This window comes from Accipiter gentilis, chromosome 23 (genome assembly GCF_929443795.1).
Source record: "Accipiter gentilis chromosome 23, bAccGen1.1, whole genome shotgun sequence".
NCBI lineage: Eukaryota > Metazoa > Chordata > Aves > Accipitriformes > Accipitridae > Astur > Astur gentilis.
In genome coordinates, this window is record NC_064902.1 from 1,595,753 (window position 1) to 1,617,587 (window position 21,835).

Genomic DNA, 21,835 nt, shown 5'->3' on the forward strand with positions numbered 1-21,835 from the left:
GACCAAGCCCCATGTCAGCGAGAAGGGAAGCAGCACGTGGCAGCCTCACAGAGTTGTACTGAAACACGGATGAAAAGCGAAGCACAAAAGGAGAAGGAGAATCAAAACACAAAATTAACCTTTCCAAGCACCAAAGTACTCCATGTTTTTTCCACTATTAGATTACCTATGAGCCATCAGAGATTTGGGAGATGAAAATTCAGCTACATATAAAACCAAAATGAGATACATAAAATATAAGTAATGAAGCCAAGTTTTTAACCAAAGGCATCAGGGATCCAACCACAGCTGAGTTCTGGTGCCAGGATACAGCTAATAGGAAGAACAAAAGCAATAGCCATCTAACTCAGGCTGAATTTTTAGCGGCAGCAAATGTTTCTGTGAAGCCTCCTATACTTTTCTAAACTCTGGAGAAAAAGAAAGACTAAAAAAAATATCTAGAATGTCCCTACAGTCACAAAAATGTAACTCCCAGTGACTTGGGAACCTAAATAAATGTATGTTTCCACAAAAAAAGCAATTAAGATGAAATGTTAATAACCAACCATACTGATGATCTCGAAAAAGGAAAAACCCAAAATAAAGAAAATCCAACCCCATACACAGACTGATGAGAAAACCAGGAAAATTCAATTAAGTGCAAAAACCCCAAGCAACCCACTAACCCAGCTCGCCTCTCCGAGGCAGCCGCTGCTGGAAAGGCACGGCTGCTGCCAGCCCCTCGGGCTGCAAACATCTTCCCCGCACGCTGCGACCCTCTGCAATCACACAGCACCCACAGAGGCCAAAACGCCCTCCCCGAGCTGCAGGCAGTGGCCTCTGCACCCCACAGCACCCTGTCGAGAGCTGGGCAAACAAAATCCACACTCGCTCCTTCTGAGAGCCCCCGGGCAGGGCAGGGGGTGGCCGGTGGCCTGGGAGCACCTACTTGTTTTGGGACAGGAGCGACTCTGCGCCTGCCTGAGGCTTGGCTCGCATCGCACCCCAAAGAGCTGGACAGGACCTGAACCCACTCTTGGGACGTCCACGTGCTGCCTCCAAGGAAAAGCCTGACTGGACCCAGAGGCGCAGCATCCCCCTGCTGCCAGAGTGGCAGCCTCATTGGGAAACAGCTAAATGGCCTCACAGGTCTTAAAAATTAGGGGATTGATGCGGTTTACATCATGCTGCTGATTCTTGAGGGGAGAAAATAAGTTATTTGGCAATTCTGGTAGATTATGCCATTTTCTAGTTAGAAATACATGCACGAAATTTATGTTTTCATTCTATATCTGAAGGCAAAATTAATTTTTCTTTCAAGTCTGACTAATATCTTCACTCACCCTCTATCACTGGCTCAGGAGTCACCAAAGAGACAGAAGATGTATGTGTTTTATTACTTGAAACATACGGATCTCCTCACATGAGTCACAACAGCATCAATTAAAGCAACAAAACAAGTGAAAATACAGCAGTCCCTAGGCATGAGCGCTGGTGCTAGCCGCGTCAAGGGACATTCCTCGTTTTTGGAGAACGTTCTGTAGTTCCTTTACAGCCTGTACGGATCTGCTTCCACCAACTATTCCTAATGGGAATGGTGGAGCGGATGGGATGCCTGGCCAGGCCCCACTTGCCAGAGGCTGTGGGGTGATGTACGTGGTGCCGTGGCACCAGTGCTCACTCCCAGGACGCACAGCAACCCCGTGGGCCAAACGGAGAACCAGCAGCCTCAGAGCTGCGCTGTCTACAGCCAAACAGAGAGTGCTGTGCTCCCCAAGGCTGTTTATTTTCATTTCTACTTCTACAATATTTAAGGGAAATTTTAGAGAGAAAGAGGGAGATAACTATGTAGCTTAACTAAAGCAATAACAGCATCCAGTGATTTCCAAGCTTGCTTCTGTGGGCTAGACAATTCACGCCTGACATGACCTCCATGACATTTTGCTCCTATCCAACAGGCTTCCCAACCTAATCCAGACCGCAACTTGACCTATCTCAGCCAAGCAGTTCCCAGGAATCACAGACTGGAAATCACCCAAGGAGACTCTAAAATGTAGTAGGCAGCTCTGCTGCCAAATGCTTTCACCCCAATAGGCTTTCTTAAACCCTCTCATTGAAAATTTCAGGATGGTCCACCCATCTTTCCTTTTTGAGAGAAAAAAAAAAAGAAGGCAACTTAATTTTAAATAGATTGTTTTTAAGTTACATCAGAAAACGGGTTATTGCTTATTAGTCCTAACTCAGACCCATATATTGTGCACAGCCTTGATGCTCAGCTCATATCAGATTTTGTGGTATGTTGCAACAAATATAAAGGAAGAGCTTTGTGCTTAAGCTGCATGGTAATACTATGCAGGGTAAAATCTGACTGCAGATGAACTCAGTGCACCACATAGGTAGATGTTTTTGCCGCTTGCATTTGCACAAAGCAGATAAAGGTCTTATGGACAGATCCTCTTATTCAGGTCACACAAACTGGAAGGCTGGAATCAGTTCACTACTCCCCTAGGATAATCAACCAGTCACCCCTGTTTGATTCATCTTTCACATAACAAAAGGAGCTAGAAGTAAAATACAACAGGCATCCATGAAGAGAAGGTAGGATGGAGGTAAGGCTTGGAGCACATTAACAATCTATTAAATCCTTTTGAAAGTCTACACTTCCTAATGGCATCCGTCTGGATAGTAAGTGTGCTCAGCTAAAGTTCTCTCATGTCAAGGCATTGTATTCAAACACTGCTGCCCGGTGTACTCCTACAATGCAGTGAGGTTCTTCAGGTAAGACTGATTCCTAGAGCATTCTTTTGGTGAAATCAAGAAGTTAAGATCTGACTGAGATTATAGCTGCTACCACTAACCGGGAGGTCAACATTTACAATAAAAACATAAGTGGAAGTGAAAGAAAAAGAAAATGGCTACTACCTCCATTCACGGACCTCATACATCTTTTGTTTGGTAAGCAGTCATGAAGTGCTCTTTGTGTTGGGACCTAGAGTCTCAGCTCCAAATCTGCTCTCCTCCTATCTCCCCTAAACTTCTGAGTAGATGGACTAGGCAGCTCAAGATGTTTAAGGGCTACCTAGATAACCCAGGAAGAAACATCACTGTCTAGGGAGTAATCAGTATTCTCCACTCAGACTGCAAGTATTATACATCTGAGGCTCATGAGAACATTTTGTGCCACATCTTGAAAAGGGAGATATCACTCTTGATTTGATGAAAAATGAATTGGAAATATGAGTTGTGTATGTGCTAATTTATAGTGATGAAGTTTGCATTCATTACAGTAATGAGCATTGCATAAAGCATATAATCAACATTCACTGCAGATGTCAAGAGGAATCCAGAGGCAGAGAGGAAATATGTACACTTGCCACAGTTGATCATAAACACCATAAACTTCCAGCCCCCAAAAAACACAAAGCAAGAGACAGTCCTTTTTCTCCCTACTAGTCCTCAGGGTTATTTGAGTGTATCTAGCAAGTTCTTGTACTAACGAGCTTAGACAGCCTTCCAACCATAGGATAAATATTACAACAAGTGCTGTAAATATTTTCATAGTAGAAGCACAACTGCTTCACTTCCTCCCCAGCAAAAGACAAAAGCTACAAATGTCATTACATTCAGTTGGTAACTGGATGATCCAAGCAGATAACTAATTAAATCCTTTTGTGCAGAGTAAGATGTTTCTCTAACATCACATTAGAAATTAAAAGCAAGTAATAGAAGGAAAAGGTCTAAGTTTAACAAATCATTACCTGAAATAAAGTTAAAATACCAGAAAACACCATCCACAGTCTGCAAAAATCAAAGCAAGGTAGGCAATAGTGAAATGTTATCTATTATGTCAAATGAAACACAAACTATCTTCTGAAAGAGATGAAAGAAGGTAACTGGAGGTTTTCTTGATTTCATGCCCATATGGAGCAATAAGCAGAAAAGAACAGTGGATACGCACCAACGTTATTATGAGTAAATGTCTCTAGACATCTACACTACTACATAAGTAGTTCTTACCTTCTGGTAATCTGGGGTTAGCGTGAATAGAGTTGGGGTCCCCATCTTCCTCAGGATGATAACGATAAAGCGTCTGTGACTGCTTTTGGGATGACTGACTATGGTGTTCCTTTAGCGCAACAGGAGGAGAGGTTGTTGCACTGAACTTTACCTTGGGGAAAGTATTTCCCTCGTACGTTTCATGGGAAGCTTTTGACCAACTCGGCTCTGTTAAATTCACCTCTTTCAAGCCTAGATGCATGCTGTTCCCTGGGTCTTCTTTTCTGGCATGCTTTTTCATTTTAGAGTGTGGGGCTCGCTCTTGCTCATGCCTCTCTTTGTCACCTTGCTTTCCCTTTGGTCTCCTCTCTAATTCCTCCAGGTGCTTGGGTGTCTCAGTGGTGGCTGTTGTGTGCTCCGGAGGAGCACTGGTGGTTACTGGTGCTTCTTTATGCATCACTTGCTGGAGGGACGCCGCAGTGGTGCGGGGCACCCTCTTTCGCTCACTTCTTTCTGTGGCACTGCGAACTTCAGCGGGGACCTTAGGCACCAGCGTGGTGAGTGGCGCAGCCATTTCCTCGGTGTACGGATCGGCCGTAGCCAAAGCTGAAGGAGCAATGCTAGCTGGGAGGTAGTCATAATCCTCGCTTTGCTCTTGGCTGATGCTCTCTTGCTCTAGGTGGGACGAGTAACTCCTGTATTTTTTTGGAGACTCCACCTGGGTGTTGTCTCCTTCTGGTGCCTCCTGGTCGTAGCTGTATGGATCGTCGTAGTGCCTCTCCGGTTCGCTATCTTCAGTGTCTATTGGACTTGCAGTGTTTAAGGCGAACGCGTTACAGTCTGGAAGCTGGTAGCACATCAGCTCACCACCAGCATTGGGGCAATGGCAAACCTTGCAGGGGGGCATGTGGAAGGTGTGCCCCGCTACATACTTCTGGCCCTCATGGAGGCAACCTATCCTCCCACACTGAGGACACCCGTCAGCTGGCACCACCGCATCAATGCAGTTTGGGGGCAGCTCTGGGCACAGCATGAACTGGCAGCTGATCTTGCCTCCTCCCTTGGGGCACGAGCACTCAGTGCTTCCAAAGTCCACGAAGTAAGACTGCCCTTCAGGTACTTTGCCGTTGATAAAGCCCACGTTGACACAGTCGTAGTACTGGTAGCCTTCACACGTGCAGCCGTGCTGCAGACACGTGGCGCAGCACTCGCCAGGCTCCAGCACGTCCTCGATGCAGTTGTCCAGGGGCTGGCACTCTGCACCCGTGCAGTCCCTCTGTGCATGGGAAAAGCCAGTCCACAGCAGCACAAGGAGGATGGCATTCAAACAGCTCTGCTGCCAGCTCTGGTACCTATCCATAGTCTTCCCAAACAAATATAGCTCCGGTCCAAACTTGCACATTTGATGGGTTTTTTTCTGCTAGAAGGCTGTAAATTCAGCTCCGAATCTGCAGTGTTTTCCCGAGTTACCTTTTCTCATAGATCCTAGAGTTATGAAAGAAAACTCTGTTAAAGACTATACTCAGCACATATCCTGTTAAACATTAGAGGTCTTTAAAAGTTGGGACAAAATCCAACATCTGGAAACCTAAGCACGAAATTAATCATAATGTCTTCCAAGCATTGTAGGCACTAAGTTTGGAGTTGCATGCTTCCCCCACCCCCATTTTGAAAAAGAAAGAAAGAGAAAGAAAAAAGGGTTGTGACTGTTCTCTTTTGAATCTGTTCACAAATGTATATATATATTTCAAGAAAAAGAAGGCCTTTATACTTCAACGCCTTTTTGTTAATCTTTCAAGCTAAAAAGAGAAAGATTTTTTGGCAGATAATAAGTAAACACACAGTTCTTCCTCTGCAGATGTACATTTAAGATAATTATTCTTTATGTTTCAATTGCAAAGACCCAAACCTTAAAGATCTTTCTTAGACAAAACTTAGCCTTGAGATGTGAGAATTTGTCTGTACACATGTTAACTCAAAATAAGAGGAGGGGTTTTTCTGCTTTCTTCCCCCACTTAGCAATCTTTTGCCCTTCAGTCTTCAGCATTAACAGTGATTTTTTTTGCCCCAGCGGTGCTAAAATAGAACTTCTTTGTATATTGCGGTTCCTGTGTGGTTAAACATCATATTAGCTATCCTGTAATACATATTAGAGGCCGGATCCTCAGCTCACAGAAGTTGGCACAGCTCCACAGCAGGCCTGTAGCACACAGAGGGATCAACTGACTTCACTAGAGTTACAACTGTAAATGCAGTGGATGTTTATACCAACTGAGGATATGCCACCATTGGCAACCACTTCTTTTATTTTCGACACCACCAGTAAATACTTTATAGTGAATTACTACACTATGAACAGAATAAATAAATAAATACATATAAATGAATTGGCATAATAACACTTTGTTAAAATGCGTTGAGGAAAATAAAGTTGTTTGATTTTTAATTACTAAACCCTTTGACCATAGAAAGTTTAGGAGTTAAAGTAAATCAGCTGTTGTCCTTTATATCAAAAGCATGCTCAAAAAGCTACACGATTAACATGGAAAAGTAGTTAAAACAGAAAAAAGTCTGCCTATAGAATTTTATAGAATTAGTGATCTGATTATTTTTCCAGAACCCCTCCCATCATCAAAAAATAAAGACCCTAAAACATTTATCTAGGGGGTAAAATGTAGTCACATCACCAAGAACAATAAACCACACACGCAACAGGAATCCTGCCAAAAAATCCATTCAGAAAGATTACTTCTCCCATTCAAACTGGGCTTCCAACAAGTCTGCTTCGGCACTGCTGGAAAGCAGCCAGGCTGTGGGAAAAGCGTGCCTGTTCTGATAAGATATGGACAAACTGTGCTAAGAATTTCCACAGTTCTGCCCTGGAATTTGAATTACTTCAGTACATTGTACAGAGATATAATTCTTACAAATGTAGGTTTTTCTACTACTAATTTGAGTGTATTAGTTGAGTGTGCTAAAAGATACTGATTGAAGGAAAAATATAATTGTCAGAAAGTATAATAATGCCTTGGAAGAATCTCACTTTTTCAGAGCTGCTCTCAAAGCTACAGTATTTTGTATGAAGGAGAATTTTCAATATGTGGTGCTGAAATTAATTCTTCAGAATCCAGCCTGCGAATTAATAATTCATCCTACTTTCAGGAGCTTTTCCAGGTAATCCAAATCTGTAATTATTACATAGCTTTAGGTGGGAAATAATGAATGGAAGGACAATTAAAGCTTACAGAAGCTTCTTCTGTGAGGGTCCCACAGCAGGATTTTGTCACCATCCCCTCCCATTGGTACCTCTTGGCTTTAATGCTTCGGTGCACTTAAAGTCCCTTGGTCAAACTCGGTGCTGGCCAGCGCACTGCTGGTGGCAGCTGAGCTCAGCTCTGCCCTGGCCCGCACTCCCTCTCCTGCATCAGTGCTTCCCAGGCTCAGAAAGCCCCAGGACCCCGATGTGGGCCATTTGGGTGTCACAGCCCCAGGTCTGGCCAGCCTCTGAGTGCATGAAGGCAGGGCACAGCATTGCCTTGGTAATCAGCTCCTGTGGGTCACATAGAGGGCAAGCTTGTGCGCATCACCCACTTTATATCCAAACGGCAACTGCTCACAGTCAACTACTGCTGTCCTGGTGCAGCACAGCCCGTCGGGTCAATGTGACAATGGGAGCAGGACACCCCTGTGAACGGTGTTTGCCTGCCCTGCTCATACGTTCAGGTTTCCCCAAAACAAGCACTCACTTCTCAGGCATGAACTTGAACGCCCAACAGGAAACCCCCAAATTACCTCATCTCCTGAAGCAAGCAGCAGAAATCCAGTCATAATTCATATCTAGCATGCCTAGAAGTTCAAGAACAGCTGAGGGTTTACCATGGGACAGTCCTGTTTTCGTGAAAGGAGCTGCCTGACTGCCCTCCCCTGTACAGTTACCTCCTCCCCTCCTCATCTGCACCCACTTTCAGTCCAAGGGTTTGTTTGCTTGTCCAGGTCACCTCCAGTTTTTCCTCTGTTGCTCTCCTTACTCCCTTGCCTCTCCCCTATGGAGAGGTTCGGAGAGCTCGTGGTCCCTCTCCCACAGCAAGCCCTGTCCCTGCTCCCCACTTCTCACGCTTTCTGCTCAATGCCTTATTCAGTCCTTCTCTAACCTTTCTCTTTTGATCACTTCCACATCCCTCAACATTTGGTTTCTCAAGCTACCAACCTCAAACTGATAAAGCTGAAACCCTTATAAACCCTTTTTATGTCAATAACACCACAACCTTCCCCATACTCAGGCTCACTTTCCTTCATCAGAGGCTGCTTGTTTCTGGTGTAAGGATTCCAACAAAACTATCTCTTTCAATTCCTTGAAACCATTGCATTTTCCCTGTGCTTTCTCCATCTGTTCCCCACACCCATCGCTCCCACCCATCCCCACCCCCCCTCCCATAAACTTGCATATCAAAGAAACAGTCTCGACTTCAGGCACAGAGAAAAACAGCTTTGAGTGAAGCGCGCAGACACGACTATTGAGCCCTACTCAGAAAACGCATCCCTCCAAACAGAGTGTGTGTGCTCTTGCCAGCCCACGCAGCTGATGTGCAACTGCCTCTGGATCTCTGCCCTTCCCCACTGCTGAAACGATGCTCTAGAGACAGCAGCTAATTACTTGGTAATGGCATCAAAAGCTGGAGCTGTGAAATAAAGGTGTCTATACCAAGAGGGTAAAAAATGCTCTATCTCTGGAGGATAGGGGAGTTTCATACCAGTAGATATTACTGCAATAATTTGTTTCCATTAACTATTTTCATGCTTTCTTTAATGTCCTTTTACGCAACTGGGACAATACGCAAGGGCTTCACCTAAATGACAATCAGGTCTTTTTAGTCTCAATTCTGTCCTTCACCCACTGTTATCAATGTCATTGACTTTCGCTGCTTAGTTGGGCGAGATGTCACAACAAATTAAGCCCTGCACACCTAAAATAAAGGTCTTTCATAGTCTCTGTTGAAAGCTTTACAGAGCTCTACAGCAAGATAACCCAAGTGACACCCCAGTCCTCATGCATTGCTCCATGATCCAGAAGACTTCAATTTATGTCCTTTGTGCGCTTTCCTAACCTGCTGTGCTGCACATCCTGATTTCCTTTGGTTCAAGTGCTAACCCTGTTAGCTTTAGTGGAGTTGTACTGGGCCACTATTAAAGTAGCTGTTGCTGGTCCTATGCACACAGTGCATCCTGAGAAAGCGTGAGTGCCCACGCAAGGGAGGGCCAATGCTCTGGACTGGGACTAAGTCCCTCAAAGTCAACAGAAGTAAACCTGGGAGGTAAATCAGCAGTAAATAGGATGGTCAGACCACAAAGGAGTTCCTTATTCCTCAATTCCTTCTTTAAAAACGATTCCTAGGAAAGGCAACGCAAAGACACTTTATGGAAAAACAGCTTAAAAAAGTAAGAGTCCAAATGCACATGAACTACAGGCACACATCTTCATGGAAAAGGAAATGAGAATGCTTCACATTGCAGATGAAATCAGTATCTGTGTGACAGGACATCCAAGGCTCACAGCAAATACCATCAAAATTATAACTAACACTGGCTGAAAAACATCATATTCCTGTCTCCTGGCAGGGGAAGTGGGTAGAACAAAACAAGATTTCAAAATGCTTACTTCAATTCAATTTAGGGCCAAAAAGTTATAAATTCTGACATTTTTGCAAAACAATATACTCAAAGTGATTTACTTCAATCAAAGCCATAACATAAAGTCGAAAGGAAGAATGTTGACTTGATTAAAACAGTTCAGCTGTATTACTTGAAAATGTTGATGAAACCAGTGTGTTCCCACAGAAGATCTAGACATTTTAAATGTGCAACTTCTTTAAATTAAGAGGAGTATTTTATTGGGATTCTTTTTCCAGATGGTTTCACTTCAGTGCTGAACCAGAAAGCTTATTCTAGGTAAGCAGAGGTGACAGGAGGCGCTTCCCTTCAAAGACTTCACACGAACACCATATTTCTGTGTGACGGTTGCCCCAGAGAAGGCAGAACAACTGCAGAAGGTGTGCATGTATGGAAGAGATGCTGCAGGTCCAAGAGCATTCTTTCAAATGTTCATGGAATAAAAAGAGACAGCCATTTATAAACACAAAGCAATAAACAGAATAAATTCAGCCCACTGCAGAGGACAACACCTGCATGAGAACCCGCTGACCTCCAGCTTTGAAGATGTACCTGCAATTTAATCTGCTGCAGATCCCTACAAACAGGTTTAGATAGAGCAATTCTTCTCTATCCTAACTCTCAATTCCTCACTAAATTGCCCTTTTCAAGGATGGTAAAAATAGAAATGCTGTTTCGATATACATCTTTTCCTTTTGAACAATGTGCAGGGCCAGATGCAAGGCTGATGTGAAAGCAGAAGGTGGCATACAGCTGTGCGATCCCTCCTGTGCCATGTACTGGGAGCACACTCTCTGCTGGGTGCAGCTGTGGGGGTTAGCCACTTAGTTCATCCATTAATCTATGCCCAGGTTTCATGCATACAAAAAAGAAGTCTGTCTATGCCCTAAGCTGTGAGAAAGCAAATCCTGTAGTGGCACTCGCCACCTGTGCACAAAGCAAGTTCATCAACCCACAGAGCAGCTATGAACTGTTCTCCTCGTCTCCCAGGGCTACCCAGTCCAAACTGGCTCTGCAGGCTCAGGCTGTACATAGCCAGGGACCAACCACAGCCCTGGTCTGTCATGTTGAATCTCTTCTCTATCACTTTGGTGAAAGCACTGTAAAAAGCACAGTGGTAGGCCGAAGCGCATGTGCACGCCCACACCGAACAACAAGACTAATGTATTTCACCGGTCTGTGTATTTTAGCACCTCTCCCTAGCCAGACCTCTCTGGTCTGCTGCAGCTGCCAGAAGCTCTTAAATGGCTGCGGTCATAGTTTAGACTAAGGGAGGAAGAAGGGAGGGGACGGAAGGAAATATCAATTTAAAAACAATCCCTTTTAAATGCAAGAGAAAAATGGCAATTTGTGAGATCTTTCTTGTATGAAAAACAGAAAAAAAAAAAACTAAACCCGGTAACTCCTGACTCGGCTGTGCCAGCCAGTGGATTAGCTCTTCCTTTCACACCCTCTCAATCCGGAAACTTGTGATCTCACCAAGTGCTGGAAGGGATTGCTGCTGGCTGCTCCCAGCCCATCTCCCTAGCAGAGGTAACTAAAGTGCTATTCACCAGACAGATGAATGAAAAGTGGAGACGGGTTTCCTTTACTGCTCTTATGCAACATACAGTGCACAGAGCCAGTCATTTCTGCTGGCTAATTAATGGAATTTGAGATGAGCTGAAGCCAGCCTTCTCATTCAGGGCACCTGGATTGGGGAGAAAGAAAAGAGAGGCAGGATAAACCCCAGTGTAAATCCAAATTCAACGAGCTGCTTTTTCTTATCGAAAGTAAAGCACAAGATGCTTAGTCACTTCAGTGTTGTCAACACTCCAGTTCTTGGCAAAATCAGCCTGTTTTCAGAAGTCATAGCTTTTGCAGGCGGTTTTCCTCAGCTTTATTTTAAATAAAAAAATCAGTTACTGTTAACCCTCTTTTCATGGAAAAGCTTAAAAAATGGACATTTGGGAGTCCGGAGGATCATTACTTAATTCAACAGAGAACTCAAGAGTGGAACAAACAAGGAGCAAGCAGCACAGGATCAAAACTCACGCAGTTTCCCAAAAGCGACTCCGATAAGACCTCCCTTTCCAGCAGAAGTGCCCCTGGGCAGAGATGCTCCCGATGCTCTCCAGGACATTCCCCACGCTCAAATCCAAACAGGAACCTGACACGCTGCAGTAATGGAAAAGCATCACCCAAGGTATTTCAGCTGAAGTAGCCAAGCATTAGCAACAGTGACCAGGCAGCTCTGGGACGTATTCTTCCAGAATGTGCAGCTTTTGAAGCCATTTTTAAAGTCCCGGAGAAAGAAAACAGCCTTTTTCCAAGTGAATGACAGGGCAGAGCTGAGGAGGGGAGAATCATGCCTTGGGTCTATTGTGTCAGTGCTGCCCCTCACCCCAGATCAGCCCATAAATAACAGGGCAGGTACTTGGCTCATTGGAGAGTAAAATTCTGTGTCATTGGGAGTCGCCACTGCAGCAGATCCAAAGTGACTCAGTGGGAGGATGGCAGCTGCAGAAGAGCAAGAAACGACTCACATGGGGGAAAGGAGGCAAAGAGAAACACCGTCCCACCCAGCGCACATGGCTGGTCCTCGTCCCAGCTCTGACACGCTGGCAGTGGAGAGCTCAGCAAAGGGGCTGTGCATGGACAGGGCGACTACGGCAGCTGAAACATGCCAAGCGCACTGCCACGGAATCTCTGACAAACCAACTAAGATTCAGTTTCTCTCAGGACAATGCAAGTGCAGTGTCTGTGCACAGGAGGCTCAGCAGCTGGGCCAGGGTCACACAGCTCTGCAGAGCCTAACTCTCTTTTTAGTGAAAATAAATGTGTTTGTTATTGATACACTTTTTTTTTTTACATCACCAAGTTTCAGGTGACTATATATGCATCCCAAAAACACAATTAAATAATCCAGCTATTTCCACAACAGCCAAAAAAATCTGGGATAAGATAAAAGCAAACTCAGCAACAGCCACTCAGAAACGTTTCCCAAGGCACAGCCAACAAAAACTTGTCAAAGCTCGTAAGTTATGAACTAATTTGCACAGAGAGAGCTCTTTTGGCAGCAGGCAAGCAGAGCGTGTCCCTCAGCTCCACAGCACCTCGAGCAGCCGCACACATGTGGAGACAGCCGCAGGAGATGTGGCAGCACAGCTCCTGCCCCAGGTCCTGTCACCAGCACCAGTTCAATGCTCTGGGCTCAGGTGAACACTGTCAATACTGGTAGCTGCTCTGATGAGTGAATGAAAAGAGTTTTCTCATTTACTTGAAGAGCTGCACTCCTCCCTTCCCTCTCAGGAAGAAACAAATCCCTAGTTTCCACTATGCTCCCCATTATTTAGATACTTTTTGGCAAGAAACCGTAAGTAACTCAAGCAGAACATACCCCTGTAGAGTCTCATAATGGTGCTCCTCAAAAAGCATCCTTTCAAGGTCCTGGATTACATTTCTCTCTCTTATCTTTTCTTTCCCTCATCTTCCTCCAGGATACCCCAGTCCTCTGCCCCTTCCCAGTGTTTTAGAGAGTTCACATATTTGCAGGGCTGCTGCTGACTCTCACCAAGGAAAAAAAACCAGCTGCAACCTCAAGGACAGTGGCATGCAAAATCCGAGCATCTCATTTCCACTCCCTCCGTGATCCCCTTTCCCCATTTCTTCTTTCCTCAATGAAATTACTACGATGCTACTTAGAACTTCCTGTAAGGAACAGATCTAAGCTTTGAGTTTGTTTGTTTTCTTAATCCAGTCTTCTATTATGCACGAGCCCTGCCAGCACTTTGAACCCCACTGCCTTAAGCAGTGACAGCCCGTAGTACAGATCTTCTCCTTTTGTTGGGAAGCATGTTGGCTGGAGCATCTGGGCATTAAAGAGAAGCACACTGGGGTACTGTCTACCTATTTCAGGCAGCCCTTTTGGAATAGTTGAAAATGACAATTCCCCACCCCCACCCTAAAATACAAATTAGGCAAAAGAAAGCCTACTATTTAACTGACAGCTTAGCAAGTGGCCTTTCCGGCCCTATGCACCGTCATGTGCCAATTTGGAAATAATTAACAACTGTTTTCATTGAGGGAAGACTGAAGGGAACTGCAACACAGTTTTCCACAGTCTACCTGTGAGGCAAAACCGCTCATCAGCCAGAGGAGCAGCAGTTCCTGCATTGCCTGCACTTCAGCCTCAGAATTGAAGAATTTGATTTGAGACTCTCCAGAGTAACTCAGAGGGGTTTGCTTCAGTCTGCCAATTAATTCCAAATGAATATCAAAACAAAATGTCAATACAGTAAGTTCGTAGTAAATAATTTTTCAGTAAATGTGTCCAGGCCTTGTCATTGTCAGGATTAATAATGAAATTCTATCTGCTGATGAGGTGAAAATAACACATATTGTACACTGAACATTTTATAGTCTCTTACTAATTTGGTTCACAGTTTCTCCATAACTTTTATACAGAGCTCTGTCAACATACCACTTCTGATCCACAACACATACAGTTGCTGTCTACAATCAGGATTTCCCTAGGAGTAGACTGTGAATCTTGACATGTTCCCCTCAAAAGGCACAATGATTTTTCACAATGTGGCAAAATCCCCAGAAGGACACAAGATCAAACTCTTTTCCTTTATGACTCAACAGGATCCAAATCTGTCCCTCAAGAGAGTAAACGTGCTCTCAGCAGCCAACTGTAGCAACAAACCAACTCCTTTCATTAGCTGTGCTCTGCTCCACAGCTGAGAAAATACATCTTCCATTCTCCCAGCTGCAGAACGCACCTAGCTGAGACTTGCATGACAGTAGGTGAACCTCTGCACACCCACTGTCCTGCCTGTACTCTGGCTCTTAAATAAATAACACTTAGAGACAGCACACAAGGCCATCACTGTCTTTGTTCCATACAGAGAGTGCATTCTCTGCCCTATTCTTCTGGATAAAGGCTGGGGGCGGGGGGAACCAGAGAAGGAAGACTCCTTAGCTTATTATAACTAGTGGATAAAACGCTAGCTCAAATTTATCCATCGCAAGCACACCGCTGCTTGCAATCCTTCCCAGGTTTTGGAGGCATCATTACTGTCGTCTTCACCTCCACCTCACACTTTGAGGAAGTATCTCTGTCTTGAGTCATTGGGATTGCGTTTTCTTTGTTACAGTAAGTGTTCTCAGAATTTTTCATTTACAAAATTTTCAGCCCTCTATGTAGCCCTGAGCACATTATTACTGCTGGAAGCATCCCAGATTTGCTAGTTCTTCCCTTGACAGTGATCCTGAGAGTTTGCTGTGCTCTAATCTGAACAGAGAGTCTTCCTGTTAGAAGGCAGGGACAAGAATAAGCAGCACAAGAAGTAACTGTCCTGACCACTACTTCTACCCATAAGGCTTATCTAGAGTAAGCCTGGCATGAACCAAAATCTTTGAGCTTCACTGCAGGACAGGTTGCAGAGGACCTCCACTGCCAGAGGCCAGTCTGTGCCTGAACCTGCACACAAGAACCATGGATACAGGATGAAATGGAGGTGTAAAAAAAAAATATACAAGGGTGGATGCATCTCCCAACAGAAACTGGTACCGGTATCACTAAATAGTCATCTCCGCTTTGCTGCCTCTCAGCCCCATTTCTTGATTTCCCAATCTTGTGGTTTTCTACAAGCCACGAAGGAGGAGATAGGGTTTACAGATCAACTCCACAAAGACAGGCTGGGTTAAGGATCCAGGCTTGTAATTTTGCATTGAAAAAGGTCCAGCTAATTAATCTGGTTGAGTATCTGCCCAGATATTCTTTGGTATGAAGAAAAGGAACTCAGATTTATTTCTGCACTCACATACATGCCCTATCTCCACCCACACCATGAGACAATGGACTGCAGACAGAGCATATCTGTAATAAGTGGACTGGATGTACCATGAGGCATATTGCCAATTATAAATTAATGAAGTCCAGAAAAAGCAACAATGATCGTTCCTCAGGAACAGTTTCCTCTCATATGGTGACAAAAGAAATCCCATATCAGAGTTATTATATATACCAATTAAATTCTTTAGCTAAAGCAAGAAATTATTATTTTAATGGAGGAAAAGCTTGAACATTTGGTTAAAATGTTCTCACAGAAATGTTAATTACCACAGGCATTAAACAAATGGAAATCAAAGCCTACCATTTGTTGAACACTTTGAAAAGTTTTAATGCAAAAAATGTGCTGGAAAGAAACCTTCTATTTTTCCTTATGAATGAAAGCAAATCCCTGTAAATGAAGCTACATCTATCACGCTGCTAATCAGTCAGCAGCCACAGATGTAATCCATCAATCAAAACTGTTCCTGCACAGACTTTCCATAAAAGATAATGGAATGAATTTGGTTCATTGGATACCAAAATGTGAAAAGATGCCTGCTCTGCTATTTCATCTCCAAGCCTATCATTCAGAGACAACAATAATGCCTGATGTAACTAATAGAAGTTATGCTTGCAATTCCTCCCATCTTCCACTCTGTGTTTATTCTTCACTGATCTTCAAAGACTGTGAAGGGTTGTGTAAGAGAAGCTGAGAGTTGCTGTGTGACTCCCATTTTTGGAATGTAAACTAGCCTGTGCTTCACTGGCTAGGCATGAGGCTGAGGAAAGTTTTGCTCCTCGGCGGCCAGCAAGTGCTTGAGTAGATGGGACAAGCAGGTCAGGGTCCCATGCGCCCAATACATACACTGCCTGGGACCTTTTATTATATCTGCTATAGCACACAATTATATGAACCAAACTTGATGCTGACCAGGAAGACGTCTAGCTCCTACAGACAGACAGAATCGGTACTCTGCCAGAGAGGATCTTGATGGGTAGTGCTCCGAGTCCTATTTATCCTTCAAGAGATGCCAAGGCCAGTAATGCTACCTCATTTGGTGAAGATTAAAATCTAGAGAAGTGTTTCAGTGGAGGCATCATACTAGATGTTGGAGAAACTCTGGTTCATTTCTTCAGTGATAAGACCTCTTCTCTTCTGAGCAGCAAATTTATTTATAACCAACCTGAGTTAAAGCTATTAAGAGGCTGTCATAAAATGAAAGCACTGACCAGTACTTTGAAACTTGTAAAAGCAAAATATCTAATACTAATTCTTGCTGAAGGGTTTCAACATAAACAGATATAGAAACAAAATTTCACATACTTCTTGTACTCCCCTGGAATGCTTTTGCTCTTTAAGGAAGGTGCCCAACCCTTTTGTCTGCTGCACCTGTGGAGCCCTGGATCCTGAACTCCTTTCACTGATTTTAGTAGCTTTGGACCAGATCCAAACTGTCTGAGGTGCAACCTTAATTTGGAGGATAATTTCCTGGAGATAGGAGCACTGGTTTTGTTTCTGTATACTGTACAGAAACTCAAACTGACATACTCAGTCATCACCAACAGATAGTTTGCCATATGTCTAAACACATCTAGACAACTTCTGCCCTCAGATGCCCAAACGTAGTTCTTGCGTTCATAACGATTTGTGGTTCTGTACCATATTTATCCTACAAACCAGAACAATATTAGAAGAGCAAGTCTTGTTTACTTTGTAAGTTATACATTACTTTTTCCTATTACCACAGAAAGCTAGTATGATCTGCTGTGTAAATATGCAACACATACTCCTGAATATTTTAAGTTACTGATCATCAACAAATACAAGTAAACCCATGATACTTGCAACTAAAGGCAGAACAGTCAAAATTAGAAATTTCAGCAATCCAGAAACATTGATACTGCAAAATTTGGCTTTGTTGTAATGAGGAACATACTATGGGTTTAAGGTATCTAACAAAATGGGGATTTTACTTTAACTGCTGCCCAGAAGAGAACCGGTGTCATCACTGAAGAAACCAACCAGACCTCTCCAACATTTCTGAGAAAAAGGCAGCTCCTTTCAAATATACTGAGAAGCAAGCTAGCCCCATATTCTCATATAAAATTTTGGGGAAATGAAAACACTAATGTTAACTCTGCTTTTCATGTCAGGCCATACCCAGGTATTCCTCTGATGCTGCAGAGACAATCCAGAGCAATCAACTGATGAGAACGTCATTTTTTGCATTAAATGATGCACATGCAGGTACTCCCACTAACATAAAATGCTGATGGAATATTCTTATATGTTACCTTATAGAGTTGCATATAATTTAAACAATACGAATACTTCTTTTCCTTTCACAACATCTTGTTTTTGTTGAATGCACTAACCAAACAGTAAATTCAATCTGATTTTCATTACAATGAACAATACTCCATGAAGGTGGTATTGACTAGTGCACACAATTTGTTTGGCCTTGGTATGTTAAAACACATATGTATGTTTTGGTCACTTTTCTCCAGGAAGGAAAGGAAGCTATTTTGTTTTGCAGCAGAAGAAATCCTGCAACTATAAAGATGATTTATGCAAGGGGAAAGAAATCATTAATACAATGGAAGAAGAATGAGCTGATACTCCCTCCCTCCACCATAGTTATGCACAGTCCAGCACACGACTGGCAAGAAAAATTAAGATGAAAAAGTTACTAAAATGTAAAAGATAAAGTCTCCCCAAATCACAGAACATTTGGTATTAAAAACCAAGACAAAACAAAACAAAGCAAAACAAACACCAAGGAAACTAAAGAAAGTGAAATGAGAGGTATTCCTGCTTTCCAGTCCTCTCTCAAATTCCTCTGTTAGTGCTTCCACAAATACAGCCTCCAAGGCCTGACTAACATGCAGCCGTCCGGCAGAAAGAGGCACCTGCAGAGAGCCTTCCTGTGGCACAACCTTGCCTCACCCCAGAATGATTTTAAACACTTTGGCAGCCCAGTCAGACATTCACACCCAGCTGACTGATTTTGGAGGCTGGGAGAAGGAAGATTTTCACTAGATTTCCAATAATATAAAGGCACAACTACTTTGCAGAATCACTTCTAAAAGCAAGTTGCTGATACAGTGATCTTGGGTATTCAAAGAACAAGAATAGAACAAAGGCGACCATGAACTTAAATTCTCTAAAGATCACAGATTCAGTTTAACTTCAGTTTTCTAGAAGTTACCTCACTGATGAAGCTTCCTCTACAGTCAGTGGAGAGGTGGTTAAAACTTCAGAGAGCAACTGCTCTCACTGATAATCTGTTTATGATGGATGGATTGCCCCCTCAAGATGTGAGCTTGTCTTTATGCACCATACGGGGACCTTACATGATTAATTACCTTATTTTCAAGCAGATAAAGCTGAAGAGCCTGTGATTTTTCAATTTGCAAAGGAGAACTCTACAGGGAATGTGAACAAAATTTATAGAATTGCAAGAAAGACAGATATACTGAAAGGGATATTCCTTCACTGAATGCGGACCACAGAAGCGCAGAGGCCAGTGAAGAGAAAGCAATCATTCCCTGAGAGGCCAGCTGGAAGAATCACAACAGAGCTCTGAAAAATGATGGATTCCGTCATCCTAGCAGTTCCTGGTCATTTAGAAGAATGGAAAAGGAAAGTGGTGCAACTTCTCACAATTCTGCCACTCCTCTGTTTGACTTGTAAAACTAACTTTTATGGAGGGTGCAAGATGTGCATCACGATGGAGATGTTCTGCTAAGTTCTGTAGGGTTGGCTACATTATACACTGACATGATAAGGACTGTCAGGGTCTGGGTCTTCATTGCTTCCACACTATTCTCAGAGAGCCAAAGCTCTATAAATCAAACAAGGCAGAACTTTATTGCATGGAGACAAGATGAAGACATAGCCAATCTGTCTGATTATAAATGTAACAAACTCCTGCTATACACAGACTACTGTCAGTATATATTGACCATGTTATATACTGACCACTGCCTTCCAAGTTCTGATATATCAGATTTCCCATTTGGCATGTTTAAACAAAATAAGTGTTCCCCTTTAAAACAATGTTAAGCAATAGCTTTCCACGATACCTTCCAATGGGTACTACCACCTCAGCCTACAGCCACTGTTCTTCCTTCAGTATAGGATTTCAAGTTGTTTGACTCTACCCTGTTTATTTTACACAAATGCTATTCCTTTCTTACAGATGGATATGATCTGTTGAAGACCTGGAACATTTTATCCCATAGCAAAACTCATTCAAAAGTACCATCTGTTCTTCCTGCAGGGGCACAGTAATGCCAGAAACTGTTTAACATTCCATAAATAAAGGCCATATAATGGACAGCTCATTGTTAAAGTGAAGCAAGGAATCGTCTGGAACCTGATGACAGACATTTTGCTGGGATTTCGCCTTAAAAATAGTATCCAATTTATTATTTTTTTGTTTGTTTGCTTCTTGGAAAACTTCACATTCAACATTAAACAGCAAAGGCGTGTCACAATCTAGACCATCTTAATGCCTGGCTTCATCCCCACTTCCATCAGTGTCTGCAGGGTCCTCTCTAATAACTTCAGGGAAAGGCTTGGACTGGGCCAATGGGTTAGAACAGATTCACTGAAAAACCAAATTCTGTTCTCATTTACGCCAGTATGTGTCTGTTGTATCTGCATGATACGCTTCCTAGGAGAACAGAACTCAATCTCCAAGTTTAAAAGCCATTAAAATATGTCTTATTTTATAGATGTTACACTAATATATTACACTCACACACATACACACACGGCTCCCCACCCCACGTTTCACATATTGGTAAGAAATCCTAGCCAGAAATGAACTACCATTTGCTATTCCTTTCTACATCCAAATGCTAAGACATGCAGATGTTTAATCAATAAAAAGGCTGGACATAAAATCCTGCTATAAGTATGTATCATTTGAAACAACATTAAAACAGCCTTCACTTGCCATTCATACAGAGAAACCACAGATTAAAAAAAAAAGTCTACAACAAAAAAATAAAACACGCACAAAAGAAATCAATAGTGCTTAATTGGAAATAAATGGCATTATAAAATCCTCCACCCAAGAGCGGGACTCAAGTGGCACTCTGCCCGGTTCTCTGGGCTTCCTGGGGACAGGCAGTCCTCCCTAACATGCAGCTCTTGTCACACGCGCTGGGAGCTGCGTGTGAGCTGTGCTCCAGCAGCTCAATTCAAAAGTTACACTTCTTAAATCAGAAAACTACTATATACCGGTGTGTAACAAAACCCGCTAGTGCAACAGATAAGCAGATGACACACGCTCTAAGTGATAAGAATTATCATCTAAAAATTGAGCTATTTAAGCCCATAAAGTCATTATTTAAGACTATGTACGTAAGCGTATACAATTATTATCATCTCTTTGTGAAGCTCTCACATTGCATTATTGCTATAATAAAATTTGCAGAAGCAAAAGCACTTTTAGCCCAACCATTACTATTCCCACAGACAATGCATATATTTTTCCATCACATCAGATCCTGGATGGTGGGGGAAGGGCAGGAGTGGCGGGGAGGGGGAAATGCAACTTAAGAAGTGGTAAGTGTGTCAAAATCTAAATTACTTGGAGATATTTTGCAGCACAATCATCCTTTATGCTTGTGCAGCTTGGCTCATATGGCTCACATTCAGCCTGTCACACTGAATCATTGCTACTTCTTGACTTACATTAACAAAAACAAACCTAACTTTCGCTTCAGTACATGAGGTAAAATGCTCTCTGAATTCCCAGTCAAAAGGCCAGAAGCAGCATTAAAAATAATTGTTTTTGTAAGAAGCTCACTTCTGAGGAGAAGATTAAAAAAAGTCCATGAAGATCTGACTAATAGCACAAACACATGTGTTGCTTATGGAGTATTTTGTGAAAAAGATCCGTACTGCAAAAGCTTTGTCCATGAGCAGAGTAGACACAGCTTTAGCAGTCTTAACTAACAAAGCAAATCCGTCCCTATCTACTTAAGTCTTTAAACTCTGTCAAACAAGATATTTAGCAAGAGCTTTAGAGCCTGATGAACAGTTAGAAAGTAAATCTGAAAACAAAGTACAAAATCAAAGAGAAACACAGCAAATACAATCTTTGCAACTAGCAGAACACAAGGCACAAAGCAAAGCCAGCACTCAAACAAAGTTATTTTACACTTCTCCCAGTAAATCTGCAACAAATGTCCAGTTAGGAAGGATTTCTGCTGACCTGTGGATGTGCAGCAATGTAGATGCAGTGAGTTTTCCTATCACCTTTTGTTCCCAGCCATGTCAGCTGTGCTCTGCTCCAAGTGCTGCTCACACTCCCAAATCCCCTTTTCCAGCCCTATCTTAGGAACTGCCCAGATTTT

At 42.9% G+C, this 21,835-nt stretch overlaps 1 protein-coding gene across 2 annotated transcripts in view; it reads right to left on the reverse strand.

Annotated features, from left to right (window-relative positions):
• Window positions 1–21,835, reverse strand: part of FBLN2 (fibulin 2) — a 109,252-nt gene that overhangs the window by 75,501 nt on the left and 11,916 nt on the right. Inside the window, exons 1-2 of one of the 2 annotated variants that reach the window (XM_049826938.1) lie at window positions 21,694–21,793; window positions 3,997–5,460 (exon numbers count right to left, since the gene is read on the reverse strand). In XM_049826938.1, the coding sequence (XP_049682895.1) occupies window positions 3,997–5,377 (1,381 nt within the window). In that variant the 5' untranslated portion in view covers window positions 5,378–5,460; window positions 21,694–21,793. Of the gene's footprint in view, window positions 1–3,996; window positions 5,461–21,693; window positions 21,794–21,835 lie in introns of those variants that run through there. The other variant, XM_049826937.1, reaches the window with a different exon arrangement.